Here is a 16,967-nt window from a genome sequence, read left to right on the forward strand (position 1 = left end):
AACTGCCTAACTATCTAACTGCCTTAACTGTCATAACTGTCAGCGCAAGCTCCCTCGCGCCAAACTGCCTCTCTCCCTTAACCACAACTGCAGCAGCCCTTTTGGCTAATTCATGCCATGTGACTACTGCCCTAGAGGCTCATGGGACATGTAGTCCCCGCTGAGAGCCTTTCCCTATTGGCTGCCACTTGCGCAATCTTCTGCGCATGCGCGCTATTTGTAATGGCCGCTGCAAAAGAGGAAGACACTGCGCATGCATGCGCAAAGGCAAGATGGACTTGCCACTCCGGCGACCCCCATACTCTCCCTAGCCTCATCGGAGGTGCGTGCACACACCCGCTTGCACCTGCATTACCCGCAGCGCTCCCATTCGCAGCGGAGATGAGCAGAGGTGAGGGGGACTAAGGGAAGCCCAAGGGGGAGCTGGGTCACATGTAGATCTGGGAGGGGTTTGATATCTACTCTACTGACTACTCCCTTTTCTGTGATGTCCCTGTGTGATCCACAAGTTCATGCACAGCCACACACTCCTCTCCCCTTATTATTATACTGTAGGTACTCAGATAAGGACAGGGTGGGATTAGGACAAAGAAACACTTGATTGACAAACATTTTCCCATTCAGAGGCCCCTAAGAAATTCAACTAGTCAACTATCTGGGCTAGCAACTTTAAGGGCTATATTTCTTTTGCAGTCAAATATGTATAATACATTTTGTACAGCATGTTCTTAAAATGAATTGACAATCGTAATGTGTTCAAATAACTTTATCTGCAGTAATTGATTTATTAAGATAAAGAAACATTTTAAGTTTAAGTAAATAACCTGTGAACGATGTTTAAAACCTAAGGAAGATTTGTATAAAAAATGGTACAAACTTTCACCAACATTGGAGCAAATATTTGCATCGGCATCACTGTGGGTGCAGCGACATATAGTTTAAATGAATCTTTAAAATCTCGCTTCTTACATTTAATCATGTGTGATCATTGCTGTTCACAATTCTTGTCTCTGTATTTCTTACATTTAGGGAAGATTCCTTTGGAGCAGAGACTATCGTCTAAACCTGGTGGATTTAATTGGCACAAAGAAATAGGAACACTAGACCACTAGACCTTTTGAAACACCTCATTATAATGTTGTTCTGACTCTTTTCCCCTAACTCCTCTCCTAACCACTCCTCAAAAGGCACATGGCACAAGTGACGCTAGTAGGGGCATAAAATAGAGCAAATCCCATTGATACACAGAATCATGCAATCACAAATAATGCAAAATGCACCAGGTTTGGAGCCATGCGCCAGTTTGCAATACTTAATACAAATGCCGCAGAGATTTTCTGGAAAAAATGTTTTAGACCAGATAAAAAAAATAGTTACCAATGTAGCACCTAAGTTGCCCATCACATTCAAAGGTGTAATAGCGTACAGAAGTCCTGTCCCCGAGATGGCACCCAGGCATTGTGCAACAATGTAAAATACAGATTTGGCAAGGGATATCTTCCTGGTGCACACTAAGGCAATAGTGACAGCAGGGTTAATATGAGCTCCACTGATGTGTCCAAAGCACTGCACCATGGTGGCAATGCTAAAGCCAAAGCACAGTGATATAAGAACACGATCCATTGGTTGAGGGCTGTCTTCCCCACCCCAGTTTATTGTTGAACCAAGGCTGAGAAGGACAAAAATTAGCATTGCCATAAATTCTCCAGAGACAGCTTTCCAGAATGGTTGAGTCCATACTCCTTTAAATGCCACCATGATGAGTTATACAGCCCTGGCACAAAAAAAAAGAAAAACATTTTAAATCAGGATTGCCAAAATAACATTATAACCATTGACATATGTTGATGAGTGATGTTATGTGATTTGGTGCCCTAGATATAACCTGTAAGAAATTATTTTTGCTATCAACATTCCTAAAGAGCTTGGGTACAATACATCAGCTTACTGTCAACTCACAGAGTTGTGCAGTACATGTATGGAATCGATCAAATTCTGCTACAAAATGTTAAGAATTTTTATCATTTTAAGTTCACTAGTAGCTGACATTATAAAGAAGAATGCATTTATTTAGTGAACCTCTATCTAAAATGGTAAATGTCATTAAACCATTAAAGAGCACAACAATGTTTAACTGCAAAACCCTAATGTCTACAATATGTCTGTACTGGATAATATTTAGAACACTAAACAGTAAGTTTAGCAAACAGTTTTAAATGAATATGTAGTTTTTTTCTGAAGTACAAAATACTGTACAGCTGCGACCGCCTTTATCCTAATGCGGCCGTAGCCGCGTCGCTCTGACAACCGCGGCCAGATGCGGTCTGTTTTCTTTTTTTCCGGAGCGGTTTCCGGTATGTTAGCGCTTGGATTTTTAGCGCTGTCTGCTATACTGCAATATCGTCTAAAAACACAGGTGGGCGTTCGCGAGCTACTGTATATATTATACATACATTATTATTATATATATATATATATATATTATATATATATATATATATATATATATATAACGTCGCGTCTTCTTCGAATATAAAATTATCACATTTCTATATATACTGTATTATTTAGTTTTCAATACTTTTACTTATTTTCATACTGTATTTATACTGCTGCGGCCAAGTTTATTCGAGCATTTGCCCGTTCTTGGCCGCAGCAGTAGCCTGGCGCGCGCCCGAGAGTGACGGGCGCGCGCCGAAGCAGCGGAAGAGCGCCCTCCGATCGGGGCGCTCTCCCTACCGCTGCCGGGTCCGCCGGGTCCCCCGGAACCCCCTGCCGCTGTCCCGCGATCGCGGGACACCAGGGCTCCCTCGGGGAGCCCCTGGACGCGCGTGCAGGGGGCGCACGCTCCCGAAGACGCGCGACCGCGCGTCTATGACGCGCGGCACGCCGAGGGGCGGCCACTAGCAAGCCGGGAAATCTCCCGGCTTGCGGATCTGGCCGCAGAGTAATAAAGCGTGTCGGTAGTGTATTATGCGTGTACTGTACAGTACTGTATGTCTTATTTGAACATTGTTGAAATGCATAGGCATGTTACAGTATCACATTTTCGGCGCATACAGCGCTCTCCCCTGCCCCCTGCGCACAGACAAGGCTAAAGTACTATTTCAACTTCTTATCTACAGTACACCTCTCCCACACCATTCCTTGGCATGGATGGCTTTCTGGCTTCAATCTTCCCGAACCTGTCATCACATTCCTGCGTTTATAACGTACAGAGCCTGGTGTCACATTTCAGCGCATGTGTGTATAACTTCACATTCATTTAGAAGTTCAAGGAGGAAGTTCAAGGAGGAAGTGACAACTCGTCACGAAACGCGTAGGGAGGAGGAGCCTAGTGAATTGAGCTGCCCGGGCACCCGTAGTTCCTAGTGTGAGGAGAGTTCCGGTCTGCCCCACTGCTGACGTCACTCGAGTTCCGGAATCGAGTGCAGCGCGTGGCGACCGTTCCCTTAGCAGCATTAGGATCTACACAGGCTGCGGACGGCATTGTGAGCGGAGCTCGCAAACCTTTTAAATTGTAAGTGTGATTTCATCATTGTTGTATGTCAATAAATACCCTGTACATTATCACACTAGTATATTTCCATATTCTTTCCCGTCTCCAAACCCCCCCTCCCCCCACACGCAATCATCTGTGGGAGCGCTGGAGTAAACCATCCCTGTTACCATCATCGCTGAGTGAGGGGACCCCTGCAGACCAGACCACGTGGATCCGTGAGATGCTGTGAGGGACAGAGACGTGAGGCACAGATTCTCTCAACTGTACTCGAGAGCCCTCATCCTGTAAGTAGGATTTCAGGGTTCTAGGCAGGGGGGTGATTGAGAAAAGCCATACCACGCCATGTGCGTGCAATGTTGCTTTTTTTCTATGACTTCAGAGACATCATAACATCAGATCAGACAACACCCCTGCCTGTCCACCAACTATCAGGATCATCTATCTGGCATAGGAAGCCCATACTAAAGACTGCCCAATTGGCTCACGGTATTGGGGTTCATTGGACTTTATTAACAGCGCCTGGGACAATTTATTTGTATGTTTATTTGGCTTATACAGGTTTGGAATAGTCTGTTGATTTTTTTGTTCCATTGGCTGCTTTCGTTTTTGATCACTTTAGGGTTATTCACCTTAATTTGTTATCACATTATCACTATTTTATATATTTTTTTGTAGGTTAGCGCTTTTTAGAGGGTTTATAATTGTTTGTTTGCTAGTATTTAGAAGTTCAAGTCTGAATTTTTTTTTTTGGTTTCGTTTCCAGACATGTGCCTGCATAAAAATTCATGATATTCTGATATTCAATCAGTACTGTAGCTTTTTAATGCGACACTAGTCATGCACATGCTTTATTTATGTGATTTTTATTTATTTGGGGGTGTGGGGATCAAAACATATGGTGACCTGTTGAAAATATTTATTTCAACGATAGTACAGGCAATCCTTCATGCAGCTTTACCCCCCTTCCCCCAGCACACACACAAGGCTCAAGGATTTCAACTTCTTATCGACCCCTCTCACAGACCATTCATTTTCAAATGGTTGGCTTTGTGGTTTTAATCATCCCGAGCCCAGTGTCACATCTCTGCGCCTGCGTGTAATTGTCTTTGGGACCTTGTTGATTATTAATGCGCATGCGTGTATATCTTCCCATTCATTTAGAAGTTCAAGTCTGGAAAAAAAAAATTGTTGTTTTTTTATATATATAAAAAAATAATTAAAAAAAATGCTGCTTATTTTAAATTGTATTCTTAAATGTTTTACTTACAGTACACCATAAATGTTTTTTTACTTACTCCATCAACCAATAAAAAAAAATGTTGATTGTTTTAAATTGTTTCATTGTGTTACTGTCGAAGTGTGTGCAGGTTTACTGTACAGTAGTTACTCTAGTAAACACAAGAATTTTGCGTTTCATCAAGGTTCCATGAGGCATACTGTACAGTGCTGTACTGTATACTCTATGCATGCGCATTACATCAAAACAGTATTAAAACGCATTATTAGTATTAGTATTATTATTAGAACACACATACTGTAATAGATGTACAGAATAAATGCATACTTTTTATTTTCGGGGTTTATTATACAGTACAGTATGTAAAAAAGTATTGTATACTTTATGAAAAAAACAGCATAGGTTTTCTATAAAGCTCACAGTTATTCTATCCTAATCAATAAAAATGGCACTGATTCAGATTCAGCAGTGTGCAAGCATCGTTATAAAAAGCGATATTATCCATCGAAATCCCTCAATTTGCCGTTCTCAGCCTGATGACAAAGTTTCTTTTCTGAGGAAGAAAAATAAAAGTATTACTGTAATGTTTGGTTCAAATTAGTCTGTCCCCTAAAGAAGTTCCCGCAGTCCCCTTGGTCAGTCCCAACAATAATTTTCTCGGGGGGCGTCTCTTGTTCACATACACGCATGCACCTACAGTACATGTGATGAGACGCATATGCGTTTCAACAAGCTTCCAATGCGCATGTGCCTAGCTGTCCACCAATTGTTCAGTATCTACTGTAGAAGCTGCTCAGCCAATTATATTGCTGGACTACATTTTGGCGAATTGTGACTAAAAGAACTAAATAACCATAAGCAAAGCGATGGATTACAGGAGAATCCCTTTACTGTGCATTGATATTGATATGGTAAAAAAAGAATTAAATACGGCAGCTGTACCCACCATAGACATTGCCATTTGGTTGGCGCCGATCCACTGGCAGTCCCGTAGTCTTGATTATACACGTAGTTGACAGGTGACAGCAGGCCTGTTACACCTGTAGTTGACAGCTGATGAAGCTGAAAATCATTTTGGTAGATGCAAGCTTGCTGTTATCTGCACGTGAAATCCTGCTCAGGCTGCAGGCATCCAGGCGGGGACAGATAGCAAGGATTGCCGGTCAGCAGGTTTTCACTGATGGTTGGACCATTATTGGAAGCCGGTGCTGGCGCTGGCGTATTGCTTGCCTGGGACTGACGATTCTTAGTTGGTTTTACCATGACCTTTCGCCTTTGGAAGTTTCCATGATCAAAGATACTGGAAAAATCTGGCGCAACATACCAATACCCTCCTCCTCTAACTCCGGGTGCGGGATCAATACGAAAAAAACACGGATCGATACATAACTTTTTCCTTATTGCACGCTTCCACACATGAGCATCTGGTGAATATTTGTTAAAGTCATAACTTTCGATAAAATATTGATAAATTTGACCAATTGTGGCCATCTTATCATCTGCTGCATTAATTGAAGCCCATATTAAATAAGCGTATGTTATGCAGTGGTGCACTCATCTCGGAACTCTCGGAACAATAGAACACCAGACACTGTGCATTGAGTTTTTAATATGAAAAGCTTAAATTGAAACAGTATTGTAACATCTTCAGTACCAAGGTCAATTCACAATAGACCACTGTGGTATTTTTTAAACACCTGCAAGTCGACACATTACAGAAGCACATGTAGTGTACACATTAGAATTCATTACAATTCATGAATATCTGCCACCTGGCAGATACGCGAAGAATTGCAACCAATTAAATCCGAACCATTATCATTAAACAGATCAAGCGCGGGTGATGCCGGCATGAATGCGACATGAATACGGCATGAATGTCGCCTGAACGCAGCGAAGCGCGTGGCATTCAGAAAAAGTTTTAAAAAAATAACCGAGAAGTGTTCAAATAAAAGCGGCCGCGGCTTTACATGAGCACTTTTGTTTGTAAGACTAATTATAATAAGTGGCATCATTTTTGATAACTACGGCTGTAAACAAATTTACTGTCCTTGTGGCCACGGAGAGAAATGCGGACACTCAAGGCCTGAACGTATCCCCCGTAGCCACATGGACAGCAAGTCTTGCAGCCCGGAGGAAATAATGTTGTGGGGTTCCATGCTTTTCAATGGGACCCGCAGCTTTAATCCTTTGCCTGAAGGGGCATCTTACCGGAAGAGAAAAACAATACTCACATTTGAGGTGAGCTGCACAGGTACGTGTCATTCATCTCTGCATCCCTCTTCTTGGATTTTTGTTTCCCAAATCTCTGAAGGTAAACACGGCTGTAGTTCCTTCCCACTTCATGATGTTGATGCCCTTTTATGGGACTCTACATCATGATGGGGAGGCAATATGGCCATATTTGAGTGACTACATCATCAAGGGGCTGAACAGTGTTTCCTATCCTGTCCAACCCCCTTGATGATGGCTGTAACAGGGACATAAAATGGTTTAAATAAAGCTGCCACCGAGCTCTGAATCCGAGCTGTAAAAAAACCTCCTGCAGAAAGTTGCAGGGGGAGATTTTTCCTTAGCACACAACCATGCTGAAATGAGGAGAGAGTCTTGAGCACCCAGAAGTACTGTGTGTTGACAGAAAAACAAAAGGGGGCCAGACCTCTATGCCTGGACACAGAGGATGCAGGACCCTGCCAGAGGCTAGACCCTCAAGCACAGAACTATTCAGACTCCGAAGACTGACATGAAAGGCCACTTGCATTGAGGTACCTTTTAAGACTTTGGGGTGATAGGCTGGTAAGGGGCTTTTCCTCCCAGTCTTGTAGAGAAGGAATGGTGTAACGGGTGCTCACCACAAACAGGACGGGACCACAAGGCTGAGGTGGGGATGTTGGTATACACCGGCTTACAACCGTGAGACCGCGTCTGGAGTGCAGAGTGGTAGTCGTGTAGCCAGGTCAGGGTAGGAGAGGTCAGAATGGTTTTGATACTCGCTGTGGTCTAGGATTGGAGAAGTTGGATGGTCATTGTGCGTAGCCAGGATCCAGGAGTAGAGATGATGGGAGTCCAAATGCAAGCCGAAGTCAAGGGTCAGAGAAGGCAGCGGTCCAGGTACAATCCAAGGTCAGAGTACTACGAGAAAGGCAACAAGCAGAATGCACACGGCAAAGGAAAGGCAGCAGGGTGCTTGAGGCAAGCACTACATCACAATAACAAAGGTTATGCTCAGCCAATTTGCAGCAGGGATGGCTGAGCATATAAAGGACTGATATCCAATGGCAGAGCTGCACAAGGCTGGAGGAAATGAATAATCAGACATATTCAGGCCACTGCTAAGCAGAGGCGGAGTGTACCGCAGTAATTGTTAATAACATTAACTCTACGTGTGTCCCTGGTAATGCGACGCCGGCGCATAGTCACCTGAGCATGAGGAACATTCTCTGTGGCATCAAGGTATGCATCGCTGGGGCGGATCCTAAACCCCCGATCCTGGTAGGGGTAGTGCGGGCTTGCAGGTAGCTTCCGTGTGAGGCACGGCACCCAAGACATCACGGGACACGTCACGAGGGCGGAGCCTAAGCCCGATTCATGCGGTGTCCTTCAGCCTGGCAGCATGGCGCCTGAGCGCAACCTCAGTGTGAGGCGAGTCGTCCGTCTCATCACGGGATGTGTCACTTGGGCAAGACCGAAGCCCAATCCTTACAACTGGGATGTGAGTTAGCCCTTACACAGGGATAGGTGTTTGTTTATTTTGGTTTTTGTATTCTCTGTATTGTTTAAAGGACAGGCCCAATAAAGCCCTGTTTTCATTTCTCCAAAACTGTCTCCTTGTGTGTACGTCTGCACCTCCCTTTTACAATGGCAAATAGCGCACTTTACAATAACGTAACATATTATAACACAAGAAGCGCACTTTCCCCCAACCCCTGAGAGATATGACGGCTACCGTGTATGTAGTGAGTTACCTGCGGCTCACAGGAGGCCTGGGCCTCCGCTGATGGGAGCCTGGGGTGTGCCTGATCCATCGAGTGACAACGCCTCCACCTGTACGGGATCCTACTATGCGGAATAACCCTGTTACAGGACCCCATGCAATAACACACACACCGGTAAAAGTAATAGTTTACTGCATGTATAGAATAACAATAGTACCAATCCCACCAAATAGGCCATGCACGGCTGTACCCTCCAACACACAGTCTACACCTGGTAACTCAGTCACCACAGTACCTAGGGGCCCTTGAGCACTCAACCACCCTGGTGTCCACAAGTAGCCACCCACCCAAGTGTGTGAGACAATGCTGCCCCACTAGTGTGTGTACAGTTGGTGAACTTGTCGAGGTGCGGAACCTGCTGGGGGCTCCAACAACCAGTAATGCCTTAATGTAAGGACAATATCCACTGATCCAGCCAGGGTTGTGGTCAGCGACAAGTCCGCCTCCGCGTTGGGTGGTATCCAGCTGAAGGGTCCCACACTGAAGAGAGTCTCTCATATTTAGCTGATGGCCTGTCCAAGACCAACGGAGGCCAGGATGCAGCTGCGTCCAGGCTGTGTCCCTCACACTGGTACTACAGGGGCAATGTCCCTAACTAATGGGCCTGTCCCTGCAGCAACAACAAGCTGAGGTGAGTCGGGGCCTAGCTGGGGCCTACGGGGTTCTCTGGCCTAGTGCATACCCTTCTGATGTCCCAGCTCCAATTGGCGTGGTCTCTGGCGCACCAAATGTATCCATTGTGGAAGCAGGGGAATCCGGCTGCGCAATTGGCTAAGCTTAGCCACATTACTAACTACCCCTATGGCCTTCTGTGGGCTGTAGTTCCCCTGCAGTGCCTATCTGTAATGGCCTCCATTTGCACTTGCTACTGCGCATGCGCGAGGTGTACCAAGATGGACATTGGCTGTCGGGACCGTTCTAAGCATGTGCTAGGCTTTTCTGCGCCTGTGTGCGCATATTCAAAATGGTGGCGCATATTCAAAATGGTGGCATGCTCGGCGGAGCTCCAGCGACCAGACCGCCAGCTGCCTGCTGTGCACCCTGCACATCCCTGGCACTCACCGGATGCACCCGATCACCTCCCATCACTCTCCCCAGCCTTCGCGGCCAGCCGCAGCTGCCCAGGAGGTAAAGGGACAACCGGGGAACCAGAGGAACCCAGGCTAGACACATAATTGGAAAAAGTGCTTCAAATATAAAACAATAGGAAAAGGAGTCCCTGCTTTGAAGAGCTTACAATTTAAGTGGTAAATTGGGAGAACTTAAAGAGACAGAAGTTTGGTGTTCTGGTAAGTGCATTTGCAAGGGGCCAAGTTCACTTCATATGAGATGTATAGTATTAGTCAGTGGAGCTACTCCTATGCTTCATTAAAGAGGTGTCTTTTAAGAAAGGTCCTAAAGGTGGTGAGAGTGGGTGCCAGTGAATATTGATGGGAAGGACAGTCCAGAGGTGTGGGGCAATGAGTGAGGTTTTAGGCGGGAGAGGGATTTAGATACAAAAGGGGTAGACAGAAGACATTTTTTAGAAGAATTCAAGAGTTGGGCAGGTGTACAGTATACTGTGAAATTAGGGCTGAGATGTAAGGAGAGACACAAGAGTGTATAGCCTTGAAAGAGAGGATGATATGGAGTTTAATAGGAAACCAGGAGAGTGATTTCAGCAGGAAAGAAGTCGAGACAGATTTTGGAGAGAGTAACGGGATTCTAGCAGCAGTGTTTAGAATAGATTGTAGGAGAGACAGGTGAGTGGCAGGAAGGCCAAACAGTAAAATGTTACAATAGTTGTGATGGGAGAGAATGAGGAACTGCGTTAAAGTTTTAGCAGTAGAGTCACAGAGGAAAGGGCATAACTCTGCAATGTTACAGAGGTAAAAACTACAGGTCTTAGCTACTGAACACCATGCATTTGAGGGAGGAGTCAAATGTGACACCTAGGAAGCATGTTTTTTATACTGGGTGTATGATAGTACGGTCAATAGTAATATAGAAGGGGGCAGATGGGCCAGGCTTGAGAGAAAGTATGAGGAGCTCCATTTGTCATCTTAAGTTTAAGTTGGCAGAGGGCCATCAAGGATGATATAGCACAGAGACATTTAGAAACTTTGGACTGTACAGCAGGTATAAAGTCAGGGGTTGAAAGATACATTTATGTGTAATCAATATAGAGGTAATAGTTAAACTCAAATGATATGATAAGGTAATCTTGAGATGGTGTGTAAAGAAAAAAGAAAAGTGGTTCAAGGACAGACCCCTGGGTACGCACACGGAGAGCGTGACAGAGGATGAAGAGGTGTTATCAAATAAGACACTGAGACTACGATGGGAGAAGTAAGAGGAAATCTGAGATTGAGCTCTGCCGCAGATACAAAGAATATAGATAATGTGAAAGATTTTTTGTCTACAGTATCACAATACAAAACAGGACAAGTCCTGAACGGGTGCTTCTAACGTATCGAGGAGTTAATAGATATCATATCCACTTGTAAAAATGAATTCAGCAATGTAATATGCAGGATGGACCTGAGGTATAATAAATGCATAGTCCTTAATACGGCTCTATATTGTGTGGTGTGCAACTGATGATTCCGTCACTGAACAAACACAGGGAGCCATTCTTTGGAAGGGAGGGGAAATAGATAGCGTGGAGGGTGTATGATGATCCTAGGTAAGTAAACTCTCCAATCATATGGTGAATCCCCACAGTAAACAGTGTCCTCCATTTGCTACCCCTAGCATACTCCCACAAGCCAAAACACCACACTGGCTCATATATGACAGAAATGCAGGTGAGAGGTAAATACTCACACACCACTTGTCTGTGTGTTCCGTATGCGTGCATCCATCCCGATTGGTAGTAGTATCCGGTAATGAAGAGCAGGGTTGGAGCACTGCAAAAAAGGTTGGACAGAACACAAGAGTACTCTTTGATAAAGTGCCCTGCGTAGCACAAAGCGCGTCAGAGGATTGACCTGTACCGTTTTTGTTTTTGGCATCATGCCTATTAAATAACTTTATCTAGACCTTTTTGGCAGTGCTCCAACCCTGCTCTTCATTACCGTGGTCTACAGTATCAAAGACTGCAGAACGGTTGAGTACTATGAGATGAGTGCAATGACCTTTGTCATAGGCAGCGTAGAGGTCATTAGTTATTTTGGTGAGGACTTTTGGTGCTGAAACCAGATTGTAGAGGATCTAAGAGAGAATAAGTGAGAAAATGGAGCAAGCGAGAGAATACAAGGTGTTCAAGGAGTTTATTTAGAGGCAAAAGACAGGAAGAGAGACAGGGGAATAGTTAGTGAACCAGTGACCAAAAGTGTGTAATTGGGCGCTCCTTAATTAATTATACAAAGTGCTAGTGCATCAATCATGTGCATAAATTATAGTGTATAAATAAACTAACTATATAAAGTGACCAATATTATATAAAGTGAACCAAGTGAACAATTAATAAATGTTAATAAAAATATAATTTCCACCACCAAATGTGAATAGTGTATTAATTGTAAAGCAGATTTTTTCAGGGATTTTTTCTAAGTCCAACGTTGCTGGATTGCAGCCCTGTTTGCGTGAAATTCTGCCCTTAAGCGGGATGCACTAAGCAACGCAACCTTAGCAAACGCGAAAGTTGCGTTGGTTAGAACACGTCAAGTCAGAGTAGACGCAAAGAAATCTGGACTTAGAAAAAATTCTGGCTTTTTATTTTTGCATGCGCAAAACCCATACAGCAGGCCGGCGGGTGTCCCCGGCTGACTCCTCGGGGGTCCCGACGGAGCCCGGGGGTCGCGCGGGTGTCTCCGGCTGACCCCGCGGGGGTCCAGGGGTCCCCGGCTCACCAAGCGGGGGTCCCCACGGGAGTGCGGGGGTCCCTGCAGGAGTCCGGGGGTCCCCACGGCCATCCCGGGGTCTCCGCGGGAGTCCTGGGGTACCCCCGCGTCTGCGGTACCAATGTTGCACATCCAAAAATAAAAAACAACAATTCAAACTAAATACACCCCCTAACACATACTAAATAGTAACGGCCAAAATTACTATTATCCAAATATGGATTATAATGCATTTGGCCATTTTAAATACATATAACATTCAATAAATACAGTCAAAACATATTACACTTACCTTATACAGGCACCCACGATGAAGGCCGTCTTCATCCTCATCTTCATTCTGCCCATGCCCCTACGGTGCTGCAAAACATGCACAACAATTACAATATCCAATGTAATGTCCCCTAACCCCTTAATCACCATAGCGGTTATTAACGCTACAGTCATTAAGGGGTTAACCCACCCTCACCCACCACTCGTGAGGCCTACATACCCTCCCACACTAACCCCCCACCCCGTGAGGCCTAACCACCTTCACCCACTACCCACAAGGGAGGCCTACCCACATACCCTTTGGGCCAATACACCCCTACCCCCCCAACAGTTACAGTACAATAATTGTGCCAAATAACTATTATCCAGATATGGATATAATATTATTTGCCCATTATGAAACACATAAAACATCTACAAATCAAAACATGAATTTTTAATCTTAAAACCACCACATTGCATGTTAAAATAAATACAGCAGCCATTGCAAATATAAAAAAAAACAAACTGCAGCTACACAAATGTCTATGAAATGTCACACAATTGCATTGAGTGTGTACATGATGCAATTAATCTGTGCATCATATAACACTATGCAAAATATATGTAACAATAAAATACACTATGAACAATGTCCCCTAACCACCAATGCCATCCTGAAAATCAATTAGAAACTAACCAACATCAATACAATTAGCATCAATCAATTAATCCATTTCCTCAAACAATTAAAATAAATTACAAATCAATTATACAATTCCCTATTCAATTGCTAAAGCCAAATCATTGCCAAAACAATTCTAATTTAAAGTAACCACCATCATTCTAATCTTATTAACATAAAGAAGCCTTTAGCTAGATACAAATTACATTATTCACAACAATGACAAAATAAAGATGCTAAATACATTATCCATACAGGAAAAGAACCTAAACATGAGCCAAACAATCAATTATTATCCCTGTATGTCTATCCATACAGATAGATAAACATAACATACAGGGGCAATAATACAGCATAAAATACAAAGCATTTACATACAAAATTCACATACAATACACCCATTCAGTGTCCGTGAATGTATTATATACATAGATACATTAACGGGCATTAAATGGGAGTGAAAAAATAAAGACATGCATGAAAAATCATCGGCCCGGGCGACACTTAGAAAAAATCAGCCCTTTTTCCTGCCTGATACCCGCACCGGAGCCCCCCGGCATGCATCCGAGGCAGGAAAAAGGCATGTACAGCCCACGTCATTACCTTAGCGGCTAACCGCTAAGGCAATGAAGGGGTTAACCCGCTGTGCAAGGTTTATTGTGGGTAGCGGGGGTGGGTGAAGGGGGTATTTGGCCCTTGTTGTTTGTTTAGGGCTTGCGGGGGGGTTGTGGGTGCACTTAACCCCTTCACGACCGTAGCAGTTAATACCGCTATGGTCATGAAGGGGTTAAGCCCTCCCGCTACCCCCCCGCAAGCCCAAAACAACCACCGTTGAGGCTAATACCCCCCTCACCCACCCCCACTACCCACAATAAAAAATAATCACACACAACAGCCCCGCACTAAATAAATAAATCTAAATAAATAAATAAATATCTCTATATAAATAAATAAATATATATATAACCCCAACAACCCCTAACATACACATATATGCACATCAATAGTACTATAGGCCGGCGGGGGCCCTCGGGTGTTACCCGCAGGCCTGCAGTACCAAAAATGTGCCACCCCAAATTAATGAATAAACACATACATACTTATAAAGAAATAACCCCCCCCTTAACACATACAGTATAGTAATGGCCACAATTACTATTATCCACAAAGGGATAATAGTGAATGTGCCCATTTTAAATACATAAACAGCAATAAATACATTAAATACATATAGTACTCACCACCAATGTCCGGCTGCCACGATGAAGGCCATCCTCCTCTTCACCCTGCCCATGCCCCCTTTGCTGCTGCAAAACAGACACAAGAATGAAAACATCCAATGTAATGTCCCCTAACCCCTTAATCACCATAGCGGTTATTAACCGCTACAGTCATTAAGGGGTTAACCCACCCTCACCCATCACTCGGGATGCTTACATACCCTCCCACACTAACCCCCCACCTGTGAGGCCTAACCACCATCACCCACTACCCACAAGGGAGGCCTACCCACACACCGTTGGTGAACCCTCCCCCCCCCACCCCAAGAACCCACAATAAAAACAATACAGTGACACACAATAAACATCATTATATTTATTAAATACATTACCCACCCCCTGTGCCCCCCCATAAATACAAGATTTATCCTTTTACATACAGGGTTCATAACGCAGCCCCACGCGAGTCCCCGGTGGGCTGGCGGGGCACCTGGACAGACCTACAGGGTACCAGCAGCCCTTTTCAAACAGGTTCTGGAGGCCTGCTGGTGGGTCCCGCCAGCACAATGGCCCCCAGGTGGTCTCCTTGGGTCACCGTGGGCCACAATTGGGTCCCCACGGTAGGTACCTACGGGTCGGCGGTGCCCCCACAGAAGTGGGACCACACAGCTTCATCCCCGCAGACTATGGGTCGGCGGTGCCCCCACAGAAGTGGGACCACATAGCTTCATCCCCGCAGACTACGGGTCGGAGGTGCCCCCACAGATGTGAGGCCACCGCTTCATCCCCGCATGTGTCACCCGTGGAACCACCAGCCTGATACCCGTGGGATACCAGAGGAGACCCGCAGGTGGTCTCCAGAGGTCCCACGCAGAACCACGGAACAAACCCTGAATGTAAAAAAAATAAACCTGGCCTATACATTCAATACATACACCCCCCCCCCCCCAACACCTACAGTACAATAAAGTGCAAAATAACTATTATCCAGATAGGGATAATAGATTAATTGCCCATTATTAAAAACATTAACTAGCATATTAAAATAAATAAAGTACTACTGACCTCACCAATACGAAGTGTCCGTCGCCAGCAACATCCTTGTCTTGCCCACAAAATACATAGCCAAAACAAAGCCAATACATTGCAAGTACATTCAGATATCAATTAACCCCTTAAACACCTTATCGGATAATTACCACAAAGGTAATTAAGGGGTTAAGCCACACTGGCCCGATACCCACCCTTCACCGATGAATTTGTACAGTGGCTTCATCATGCAACTATATATATTACTGTATACAGATATATATATATATATATATATATATATATATATATATATATATATATATATATATATATATATATATATATATATATATATATATATACCATTGGGTATATATATATACACACACATGATGAACCAATATACAAATAAATGTAGAAGGGTTATCAAAACCATACATGTCCTACAAATAACACTTCTCCATACAGACACACTACATTAAAATCAATTTCCTTTAATAATCCTAACTGATCATACAATCTACATCTTCAAATGCCAATGAAACACCTCACATTCCAATCAATACATTGCATTTACATTTTATTTATGATACATACAATCTATGCACCATATACATTCTGCAAATGAATGTTAACAATAACAGTGCAAGCAAAATACAGATACCTCCAAACAAGTAAACTATTTTAACCAATCAAGTAAACAAAAATCAATTCGCATTCATTAATTACATCCCTAAACAAGTTACATTCCATCCCTAACAATTAAACAATTAACTAATTCACGCCTGGAACAGAACAATTTTGCATGTGAAAAAATATAAGTACCAACCACAAACCAAGGCTAGCCCTAACCTCAAACACAGAATACAATACCAAGGATTACATCTATCTAATTGTAAAATACTTTAAACTCACAATAAAGCATAGCAGCATAGCCAAATTAATTTAAAACACATCAAATCAAGCTTTTAAAACAACATCATTTCTTACCCTGTATGTATATATCTCTCTAGACACATATACATACATACATACAGTGGCAAGAAATGATATACCACAAAAAAAAAATACACGTTAAAAAAGCATGTAAAATTGTTTTAAAGTTCAATTAAATTCATTTCTTTAGTTCACTTACCATTACGTGGCCCCACCGACTCCCGTTGAACAGCTTACTCACGTACAAAAACACCAGGCACAGGAACCCATAAAATAATAAACCA

General features: G+C 43.6%; 1 protein-coding gene across 1 annotated transcript in view; it reads right to left on the reverse strand.

Annotated features, from left to right (window-relative positions):
* LOC142488560 (aquaporin-4-like) overlaps nucleotides 1-16,967 on the reverse strand; it is a 47,836-nt gene that overhangs the window by 14,207 nt on the left and 16,662 nt on the right. Inside the window, exon 2 of the mRNA XM_075589034.1 lies at nucleotides 1,378-1,774. Coding sequence (XP_075445149.1) covers nucleotides 1,378-1,758 — 381 coding nt within the window. The 5' untranslated portion in view covers nucleotides 1,759-1,774. The remainder of the gene's footprint in view (nucleotides 1-1,377; nucleotides 1,775-16,967) is intronic.

The sequence above is a fragment of the Ascaphus truei genome, chromosome 2 (genome assembly GCF_040206685.1).
Source record: "Ascaphus truei isolate aAscTru1 chromosome 2, aAscTru1.hap1, whole genome shotgun sequence".
In the NCBI taxonomy this organism is placed as follows: domain Eukaryota; kingdom Metazoa; phylum Chordata; class Amphibia; order Anura; family Ascaphidae; genus Ascaphus; species Ascaphus truei.